Source organism: Dama dama, chromosome 10, assembly GCF_033118175.1.
Source record: "Dama dama isolate Ldn47 chromosome 10, ASM3311817v1, whole genome shotgun sequence".
NCBI lineage: Eukaryota > Metazoa > Chordata > Mammalia > Artiodactyla > Cervidae > Dama > Dama dama.
Genome location: NC_083690.1, coordinates 1822986 through 1834327, shown reverse-complemented (window position 1 = coordinate 1834327; position 11342 = coordinate 1822986). Strand labels below are relative to the sequence as shown.

The 11342-nt window shown below is 43.0% G+C and overlaps 1 protein-coding gene across 1 annotated transcript in view; it reads right to left on the bottom strand.

The window, feature by feature from the left end:
- Positions 1 to 226: 226 nt before the first annotated feature.
- LOC133063264 (cyclin-Y-like protein 1) overlaps positions 227 to 11342 on the bottom strand; it is a 35260-nt gene continuing 24144 nt past the window's right edge. Inside the window, exons 7-10 of the mRNA XM_061152379.1 lie at positions 10818 to 10937; positions 6786 to 6952; positions 3428 to 3590; positions 227 to 2302 (exon numbers count right to left, since the gene is read on the bottom strand). Of these exons, the coding sequence (XP_061008362.1) occupies positions 2186 to 2302; positions 3428 to 3590; positions 6786 to 6952; positions 10818 to 10937 (567 nt within the window). The 3' untranslated portion in view covers positions 227 to 2185. The remainder of the gene's footprint in view (positions 2303 to 3427; positions 3591 to 6785; positions 6953 to 10817; positions 10938 to 11342) is intronic.

Sequence of the window (11342 nt, the reverse complement as noted above, 5' to 3'; positions counted from 1 at the left end):
AGCACCACAGCCAGTGATTTTAAGTGTACTAAATTATTTTCTGGTTGAAAAGAACATAAGCCGAAGAAATAAATGCCTCTTAACTAAAGGCAACGGTCAAAGAAACTTTTGAATGGGTAGTCGGAAAATGCTTTCAGGCCTGCCTGTCAGAGCGGACTGAGAACATGTGCGCTAAGCAGAGCCGTGATGTTACGGGAGCAGTGAGAAGGTGCACAACAGCCACGTGTTCTAATTAAAATAGAGTTTATTAGCTTTTCTTTTAATATAAACATGAGGAAGAAAAACCACACAAGTTGTAGCATTCTTTTCAAAATAAAACTGCAATCGATACTTGACTCTCCAAGCTCCATAAACAATATTTTTTGAGGTGGTAAGACTGTAATATTTTATATCCATTATTTATCATTTATGTCTCTGTCCTTTAAAAATGATGGAACCTGTGGCACTCAATATAATGTGAAGCCTTGCTATAAAGAGAGAAAGTATTTCTAGCCCAGAAATGCTTTGTTTACAGGCAAAATTCCTAGGATTATGTTTGAGAAGGTAGGAGAAAGATTTTACATAGTTGAGAACACTTTTTTTTTTAATGTTTCAAGTTTAGGTGACATCATTACCAATTTCCTAAAAGACTGATTACCGGACCTCCCTGTCTTTTAATGGGCTTCCTGGTGGCTAAGCGGTACCCTGTGTTTTAAAAAGCCTGAGGTAAGGGTTCCTAAGATTTATCTTTCCTCAAGTAACAACTTGAAGTGACACACCTACAGCCAGGTTAACACGCAGAACAGAATAGCTGTTTCATGTCGCTTACTTTCCTGTCACTACTACTAGGGTCCAGTTCCTTTCAGTTTATTACCGAGAACTAATGCTATTGTTCATTATTCCTTTACCAAACCTAGAAAAAAGAAACTTCCGTGTTCAAGCTGATCAACAGCCCAGCCAGGCAAAGGACTATTTTAAAAAGAGGAGGCCAGGTCTATAAAGATACAAGATATCCTCCTGAAGTCTTTGTGCAATTTGAAGCTTTGATACTTGTAGAAATATAAATGCTACAAACTTACAAAACATCACCTGAGAGTTTACTTGAATTTCTTCTAAACTCATTTAGTTTTGTAAATTTTAAACATTAAGCTCTTAATTTTAACCTTTTGTTTCAACCTATTGTTTGCCATCTTCAAGAGGGACTGAAACAAAAAATTCAAATTAAAAGCTTAACATCTAAGATTTACAAAACCAAATGAGTTTAGAAGAAATTCAAGTAAACTTTCAAGTCATATTTTGCGTCTGTAGCCTTTATACTTCTGCGGCAGTGTCCTGGAGTGTCCAAGCACACTGTATTAAAGCTTAAAATTGCACCAAGACTTTTGGGACACCTTCTATTTCACTATCTGCTTATTCCTGGACTAACAGGTTGGCTAGAATTATGAAAATATCCTTTAATACAAGTATTTAACAAAGAGGAAAATCATCAGAAAATGAGAAGCACCATTAGAGTTAACAAGAAATGCAGCTCGGACCCAATAGAAGTAGGTAACAACATACTTTCTCTGCTTATGATCCCAAACATGCTAATATGCTAATAAGTAGTGCTTGCAAAAAAACTGAATGACAAGTGTTATTCAGCAGCTTTTTGGTTTAAACTGATTGCCAAAAATGACTAGCAGCTTCAATGAAATAGGGAGGAAGAATCCTTCAAAACCTAACAGTGCTACAGCAGTCTGTTCCTAAGTGGCTTTATGAGTCGTCAGGAGTCCCGTGTTTGAACGGCAATACTGCATTGATTCTAAAGGAATATGCAGCAACGTGGGCGAGAAAAATAGGAAAAAGTAAAAGTTATACAGTTAGTGTCTTTAAAGTCTAAAAATTTAAACTATTAGAAAAACCTCACATAGTTCACAGTTATCGGCCTACACAGTAAGCAAATATCTGTGGGTGGGTTGGGAGCTTTTAGCTTTGGAGTGGTTTTTGTAACTCTGTTTACATTAAAAAGGACAGAAGAGTGTGTTGCCTTGACAAGGTCCAGTTTTTCCTATGACCATAACCTTTGCTGTCTGCAAGTCTCTTGAATTCAGTGTCTTTCTTCTAGGTGAAAATACTAACTTTGCTGGTTTCTGAGCAGGAGAGGTGGTATTTCTCCAGTCCTTGTTACCAGGGGTTCATGATGTTGCAACCCCTCACCTCTCTCTGTTCATGAGAGGATGGCATTGGAGCGCTGAATACCAATGAAATTATCAGCGCTGAAAGACCTTCTCACAGCAACTCTGCCCAAGTCTTTGTATTTGTCTTCACACAGTCTGGAGATGGCCTAAGAAAGTCAATCAGATAGAACGTAAGTATAATTGGGGGAAAAAAGTTCCAACCTCAAAGAAAGCAGCATTGATAAGCCACACCTCTGCATTCATTTAGGTTGACAGTTGCTGCTACTTTGGATAGCTCATATCTACACTGCTGATTCCCTAAGATAATATTCTTCAAGGGCTATGATGAGATTCCTGGGGCAGGGAGGAACATATTTAAAAACCGGGTTCCCAAAATAGGCCCCATCTAACAGCAATATGATGTTACCTACATACTAGATCCTTAAGCATAATGAACACACTTGAGCAAAACCAGTATTTACCCAGCTATTCAACTTCTGTTCAGTCTTCATTATTTACTACACACTAAGAACATTTTAATGAGGTAGGTGTGTGTTGAAGGCAAGAAAGGTCTAGTGATGAAGCACTACAAGGTGCTATTTCACATGCATGTAAATTATTGTAGAAAAATGTCTGATTTCTAAAGTACCAAGGTACCAGAAAAGTGTCAACTTTATATGTGTTCATTTCAGTTGTACATTCTGCTGTATACCCACCAGAAATCACAAACGACTTCAAATTACTCTTCAAACCACTACTACAAATGCCTTCATCCCGTGTCTGTTACCACTTCCATTAAAAACCCACCTACTTTCTACATCCAGTTTCTGAACCCACATTATAATTTCCAAGTATAGGTCTCACAGGTTAGCCCCTGATGCTTCTGGTCTAATAAACTCATGGGGCTGAACTGTGATACACACAAACACACACTACAAGCTCAGGCAGTTAAGAGTGGTAAGTAATTATCAATGTACATATGATTAGGGATACAATTATAAGAAATTATTCCTGTATGGTTATATGTAAGTGTGGAAGTTCAAATGGAAAACCATTAAGAACTATTAAATCTGATTTAAAATATTCTGAATTATGGTTACATAAGAGATATCTGTAATTTTTTAAAAAAAAATAATGGGATCTCTCTGTCTAACCCATGAAAGACACAGGGAATAAGATGCCAATGGGTTAATAAGCTCTTCAAACTGTTAGTCACTGCGTAGTTTAAGTCAGCCACAGATGCTGGCTTTGGTGGCTGACAGAAAACCCAGTTAGTGAATCCCCAGTCTTACCTCTAGGCTCTGTGCTCTTTCTTTGCTAAGAGGAGCAATTAGAAAACTCAGGTTGTTGTCATCTGCTAAGGAGCAAAGGTTAAAGTGGTATTTGGCATAAACACTGGCAGGAACATTAATATTAAACTGAAGGAGCTCCAGAAAGTGCCTTTCCATCTCATTCCTGGGGGAGGAGAAGACAAAACCAACATAGGACAATTTTAGTCAACTGGGCTATCTTCAGAAACCCCATTTCTGTGCCACAACAGCTCTAAATACAGTTTGGAAACAAATAATGGCTCCCCAGCTGGATTAATACACTAATGTTCAAACAAGGTACAGCTCTTTGTGGTTCTTCCTGCGTCCTGGCACTTGGAGTTTGGGACAAGGGGGGGAGGTTACGGCCCTCTTATGCACCCATGCTGCTGACTCGGGGGCTCATTCTTCAGAGTTCCATTAGTGCAGCTGTGCATTCATGCTCCACGCTCACTCACAAGGCCCCGCTATAGTCATCAGATGAAAGGAATGATGTATGCTGTTTATTAGCTCTGGAGAACTTGCAGACATTTTCACTGATAACAGGAAGGGGCTTACTGAAGTAGAGACACGCCAACAAAAGGAGTAGGCACATCACCATGGCAACAAATGGGGCCATGGAGAGCCACTGCTATTATCTCTGAGGGGAGAAGACTCTTGAGGCAACAAGGATTCATCTCAGATAAATAAATAAATAAGCTACACTCCATGCGAAAGGGAATCCCCTCCCCCCGCTCCAGTGCAGGGGACTGTGGCAAAGGGCAGAATGCAAGTTTCTGTTCCTCTTTATCCCAGTAGGACCAGAAGGTGTTCCTGGGACAGGATGGGATACACTTTTTAAGCTATGGGAGGCAGTAGGATTAAGGGGAGATGTCTTGGCTAGACTAAATGCACCTGAGCAATGACCCCGATGGAGCACTTCCCCCTGTGCTCCGTCTGCCGGCCCTGACTAGGACAGAAGGTGCATAGGCACGCAGGCGGCAAATTCAATGAAGTGGGAAAGTAGGGTCCTGGGAGCAGGTCTTTCCTGTGGGACCATACACAGTCATTAGCTTGTCTAATGTTTAAGTAAATAAAATCAGAGTAAGTCTTACCACTTTCACAGCAATCACTTGAAAGAGTTAATTATATAAAAATGATAAATACCCAGACAAATGAAAGTGACTTATTTTTCAAAATATTTGTTTCCTGGTTTTAAAGTGTTAATATTTTATCCATTGGTAAGTCATCAAATGTTTGATGTTCTCCTGCGTGGAGAGCAGAGTGTGAGCAGAAATGAGGTTTCTCATTTGCCGAACTTTAAACCTAACTGAACCTACCTCCAAAATTAATTTCCTGTTCATATGGCCATAAGTCTATAGAAATGTAAATCAGATAATGTTTTGATAATCAGCTAATCAGGACTTAATTTACTACGGGAATAAATGCACTTCACTATCCCTTTTATATTCTCTTCCACTAATACATTTTAATTGTGTGGAAATACAGTACTTCATAGGATTAACATGTTTATTAACAGAGCTTTACTAAATGACTAGATGACTGAAGAGCATGCCATTTATAGGTGCAGCAAATTTTCTGAACAGCAGCTGCTCAATATATTCCAACAAGATACATGGATGTTAGAAAACTTTTAAGGAAAAGCTGATAGATGCCAATTTTTCAATTTAGACTCAAAATGAGACCATTACAAATAGCAGCCAACAGCAGGGGGATGAGACAAATGTGACTTGAACACTTGGCTGTAATGCTTTCCAGTTTCCAAAGATCATAAACAAAAGCAACCTATTACGAACATAGCTCCTGGTGATTCTGTTGTACACAGAAAAGTGCTGTTTACAATTAGCTTCTTCCTGTAGCTAGACACTGCCATCAGTGCTATTGGGCTCACATCTATGAACATCCACACACTTCCCTGCATGTTCTCTGATGCTGTAACTGGACCCAGAGCCCCCATTAGCTTAGCTGCAGGTTCTGAGAAAATTTCAGCTGCCATCATGGCAGACCTGGTGTTTATGATTACACATTTTCCTTCCTTCAAGGAACCAGTTTAAAGATGGATGATAGTGGTGCTCAATGTCACCTTAGTTTCTACAAATTCCAAAAGTACTTCTACTTATCTCGAATTATCTGCCGTAACACTAAGGTGGCTACCAGCAATATCACCATGACACTTTTTATCATCAAAGTGGACATTTTCACCAAAAGCCACTTTGACAGCTACCAACAATCACTGGTCCCTTCTCTTAGTCACAAGCTTCTTTGCTTCAGTTGTAAATATGCACTTTGGTAAATCTGAATTAAGAGTCAGGGGCAAAGGTAACAAAAACAAACTCTTGCCACTGCCTGCCATGACCTTGATTGTCCTCTGCTGTTCACTATAATAAAGAGGTGCCCCTTTACGTTTTCCTAAATGCCACCCACAAGGACATTTTTCCTGTCAAGTGAGCACTTCTAGAGTCTGCTGCAAATACCTCTCTGGTTCCTGCTGCCTCCCACCCTCGGGGCCCTTCCCTGCAGCCAGACAGCAAGCCTGATGTTTCACGCCCATGGGAGCATGCCATCTGTGAGGAACCCCCCAAGTTAACTCGAGGCCCCACCAAGTACCACTGTGGTTGCTGAGTGCCCCGGGTGAGGCCCCACTGACACTTCCTGGGCTACCCGAGACAAAGGAGTTTCCTAACTCAGCAGACCTACTTCTAAACATGGGGAACACTGCTGACAGTGGAGAAGACAGAACACAGAGATCTGAAACCTTTCTATTTGGTCATCTGTACATCACGGTTTCCGTAACAGCAGAACCTTAGAGACAACCTCAGATTACAAAAGAAGAAAAGACCTGCAAAAACAAACATACAATGTGTGACTCAAGCTGAAGTTATAACCTCAGTAGTCTGGAGGTGCTAAGACCTCAGCAGTGACCACTTAACTTCCAAGGCCAGACATGTGTCTCTTAAAAACAGACTGGACCTGGTAGACAGCTTTAAGAAAGACGTGAAGTTATTTACTGCATCATGTTGTTCTGGTAGTGAGCTTGTAAAATGGCAAAAACCACCAGAAAAGTAATTTCAATTTATCAAGCAGAATATTACAACAGTAACACACCAAGATTTAACTAATTAATGATGGGAAATACAAATGGTTACACTACAGCTAGACAGAAAGAAGTCTAATTTTATATTTATACCTAGTTCAGCTCTCTGCGCATATATTTATACCTAGTTCAGCTCTCTGCGCAACGTAACCTTTCTTAAAATGTAACATTTCTTAGGCTGTAAACTTTATGGGAGCAAATAAGGTACTGGAAATGGTTAGACAGTTCACCGTAACCTTACAAACTCACATGTCCTCAACTGTCATGTCCTTTAGGATCTGGGAGTAGTCCACATTCCAAACAGCCTGATCGTCCCAAACCTTGGAGGCAAGAAGAATGGCTCCCAAAACAATTCTTTTCCAGTTAGTGGGGCAAATGTCGATCTCAGCATAAGTTAAAAGCCTTTCTAAGTAAACCTGCAAAAGTAGAGGACTGACCTTTGATTTTAGTTCAGTTTAAGGGCCGTGATAGAATTGTTAGGAAAGATAGGTTTCATCTGTTTTTAACATGTCTTTTATTTTTTGGTTCTACAGAGACTTTTGCTCGGCCAGCCAAGGCCAAAGGCCAGGTCACAGTTGTAAGGCAAATATTTCTCAGTCTGGTATTTCTACCCTGCCCATGTGAATTTCCAACCCAATTTTGGTCGCAGGAATGAAAGGACATCTCAGCATTCTAAAGACAGGCATTGTGTTATTACCTTCCCACTTGTAAAAGGCAGCACGTATAGCCCAGCATCGATTCAAGTGTTCAGTAAATGCTTGAGTGCCTACCGTGTGCAATGTACCTACCATACTGGTGGTGGGTACGTGGCAATTTTACATAAAGCTTGAGTATGTAAAACTCTGGTAAGACTGAGCAGTTCTTTATCTTCTCTTCAGAGGGTGAACTCGAAGATAATAACTGGTGGTCAAGAGAGCCTCCCAGGTCAAGGAGCCTCCCTGCTGTGCCACGCAGGACAGGCAGCACAAAGCAGCTGTGCTTTCCATTTAGTGCCTTTTTAGGGAAGATTCATGCACAGAAGAGCTCTTTGTTCATATCCCCGATTTTTCACATCTCCATTATTTCACAACTCATTGGTCTTACATATTCTGCAACTTAGTCAATTTGTTTGGTTCTAAGGTGGTTAAGAGTTGCCGGTGTCTGAATCCCTGGGGCTCCTCTAAATCAGCCAGGTAGTTTGTGGGATGACTTCATGGCTTCTTTTATATGTGTCAAATGGCTATTCTATAAAGAACCAGACCAAGTTAACAGCTGAGTAAAGATTAAAGACATAAGTTGTGATGGTGTTACCTCTGCAGAAGAAAATATATGCCATTGGACAGAAAGAAAAATGTCCCGTTATCAGACTGACAGCTCCGATCTGCCAAAGCTCTCCAAACTCAATTGTGTTTCAAACACGGTTACTGAGATTATATACCCTTAGTGAACTTCTGCCCCCAACTCCCCAGAGAACTCCGCATGCGCCAGTACTCTCTAAGAATGAGTCTCCCACAGGGTCCGCCCCTCTGCTGTATTATGGCACTGACAGAGGCAGTTCAACCTTAGGGGCAGTCCCTCAGCTTCCTCTCAGCTTCACTAGAGGCAAACCTGGTCTCATTTACACCACTTGCCCTCCTGTCTCAGTGGAAGTGACATCTCTTTCTTTTCCCTGAAGCTAACTCTTCTATGAATGAAGTCAGTCCCACCTCTCATTTCTGCAGAACACTGTTCCCACAATTCATCTCTTCTTGAACAACCCCCCTTCTCTGTCAGAGATTTTCTCCAATGTTCTCTTACATGTTCTCAGCCCATCCGGCACCACCCCTTAGAACACTTCCTTCAGGAAATGTTCTGACACTGGCTCCTCATGACCCATCCTCTCCTTAGCCCATTTAGTCTGCCCCTGGCCGCCACTGCCCCACTGAAACTACTGAGGCATGGTCACTGCTGCCTTCATGACAAACAGCCAGCACTCTTCATCACAGCGCCCCACTCCCTCAGAGCTGAGAGACACTGCCACACGCCTGGCTGCCGGGACCAAAGACCTCCACTTGAGTTATCTCACTACCATCTGTTGGGAATTCTTATCTCCACTTTCACTGGTCACCTGCCGGCTCTGCTCTTCTGTCCGACACTTCTGGCTTCTATCACTGCCATTGCCTCCTAACTTCTCTGCTTCCACTGACCGCCAACCACAGTCTGTTCTCCCCAGAGCAGCCAGGAGAGCCTCTCAGATTAAGTGCACTTTACGGGCCTGCCCAACATCTGCCAGGGCTCTCCCATCAAACAGGTCACTTCTGTGGCCTGCTAGCTACGAGGCCCTGTGTGAGATGCCATCGTCCTTCTGTGCCCTCATCGCCTGTGCCTTCCCTCATTCCCTACTCTGATCACAGCGGCGCCTTGCTGATCCCTCAGCACAGAACCCGCTCCTGTCTGCGCCTCGTGCTCTGCCCCCCGCCTGTGCTATCGGCCCCTCATCTTCCTCAGTCCAGCCAGGTCCTGGTTCAGATCTCACCTCTGTAAAGAGGCTCTTCTGGTCTTTCTAGCGTGCATGCCTTAAGTCGCTCAGTCGTGTCTGACTCTGTGACCCCATGGACCCGTCTGGCTCCTCTGTCCATAGGGAATGCTCCAGTCAAGAATACTGCAGTGGGTTGCCACTCCCTTCTCCAGGGGATCTTCCCAAACCAGGGATGGAACCCAGGTCTCCTGCACTGCAGGCAGACTGCTTCCTGTCTGAGCCACCAGGGAAGCCCCTCTAATCTCTCCATCCCTTTACCTTGCTTTCTCTTTCTAGCTTTCACTACTACTTCAAACAGTCATCTTTTTAAAAATACTCATTTTTAAAAGTCTTACACTCTGTGGTACACCCGATACTTACACACACTGTAAATGAACCATACTCCATAAAAACTAGAGAAACACAAAACCCTTATGTCTGCTCTACTTACCTCAGAAAGGCAAGAACTCTCCTCTATGCCCAGCACTGAGAACCGTGACACGGGCAGGCATTTGGTGCCTATTTATGCCCTAAGGAGCTCCTTGGCAGCACTCAGCACGTGCACCATGCTCTCCTTCTTCAAGCTCTCCTGGCAGCTCTTCTGATTCTCTCCTGGGTTTCCTACCACTCCGACTGGCCACTCCTCTGGGGATGTGTCCTGTAAGTGCTGACAGTCCCCACAGATCTATCTTCTCCTCAACTTTTATTTAACGTACTTTCTCTGCATTTGAACAGCTACACGTAATTCCCTGCCTCTCGCTCAGCTTCGGGCTCCAATCCCGTACAGTCAAATGACTGCTAGACACGGTCACTGTGCTGTCTCACAGGTCCATCGGGCTTCACTTGTCTACAAAGAAATGCCCCTCTTCCAACCCCCACACCCTCTCCTGCCTGCATTCCCCAGCTCGCCACGTGCCCGCGCCACTCCTGCCTCTCTCAGGCACATGCGAACTGAGCACTGTAACTGGCTCGCAGCTCCAAGAAGAGGCCTGCGTCTGACCCGGGGCCCACTGGGGGGAAGCCTCCTCTCCTACACTCTGCCTGCAGGGGCGCAGGCAGCGGTGGACGCAGGCCCTCCCTTCAGACCATGCAGCTGACTTTCCCCTATAGGTTTGCTATAGGGAGGAGTTGGGCAATCCCAACTACCTCTCAGCTGAATATGATGTATTATTCAAATGATAAAATCTTACCATAGGAATTCAGTATGGATGACAGAAAGGTCCTCACATAGCTGGAGCTCGGCAGGCTAACCTGAGTAAAGCCTTTCCAAGCACTGCTGACACCCCAGTCCTGGGTACCTTCACACGCAGGCACCAGGGGACAGTAGAGATGGTTAACACTGTCGTCCAAGGTCAGGGAGGTGAAGGCAGTCGGTCTCAATCAAGACACACATCACACTGCCTAGGCAACACAGCCTGAGACTCAGAAACACACTGAATCTACACCTGCCGTGGGCCAGGAAGTTCAGTGATCACCTCCATCCTACCACCCAGCACACTTTGCCGGTGTGTACCTGTGTGCACTGTGTGTGCATGCATCCTGAGGTGTGGAAGGAGAAACCAGAAGTCTCTCCTGCTGCCTCTAACATCAACTGTTTTGTGATGAGAAAAGCAATGGCAACATTTTAAATCATGATGATTACTAAAGCTCAAATCTGCATGTTTTAATTCTTTTTGATACATTTCTCTTTAATAAAGTTCTGATGATCATTTCAGGAACCTACTTTCATTTGAAAAACAGGCCCATACCTTCTGTATAAGAAAAAAATTTCTAGAGATGCTTCTATTAAGAGAAAAATATATTACCAAAGTCACTACTGCACATTCAGCAGTCAGCTGGGCGGCACTGAAAAGAGTATGAACAAATCTGTAAATGAATTTGTGTTCAGGATCATGCTGAAAGTACTCCTCCGGAACCCTTTCTCGCTGAAAGAAGAAAAAACACAATGTTAAGGATCCACTGAAGAAAAATACTTAAAAGTACCCTCAAGATAGCAATCTTCACACGTGGACCCACGTGCTACTTAAAATAATTTTGACTAGGTGACATATCTTGTAGTCTTTTAAATATAAACAATTGGATCCTAAAGTACCATAGTGATTCAATACTCACTACCATTCATTAAAGAAAAATGCAAGCACAACCTCAGAAAATGTATTTTCACCTTCTTCCCCAAAGAATTCTAACCAAATGCAAACTCTTTTTAGGCTCAAAGTCTTGCTGATCATTGTACGTCATCATACTTTTCTGCAGTCAACTATGAAAACACCTTTCCAGTGTCCTGTAACCAGAGGCTCTAAGAGTGTGCTCTCTTACACAGCGGTCACCAG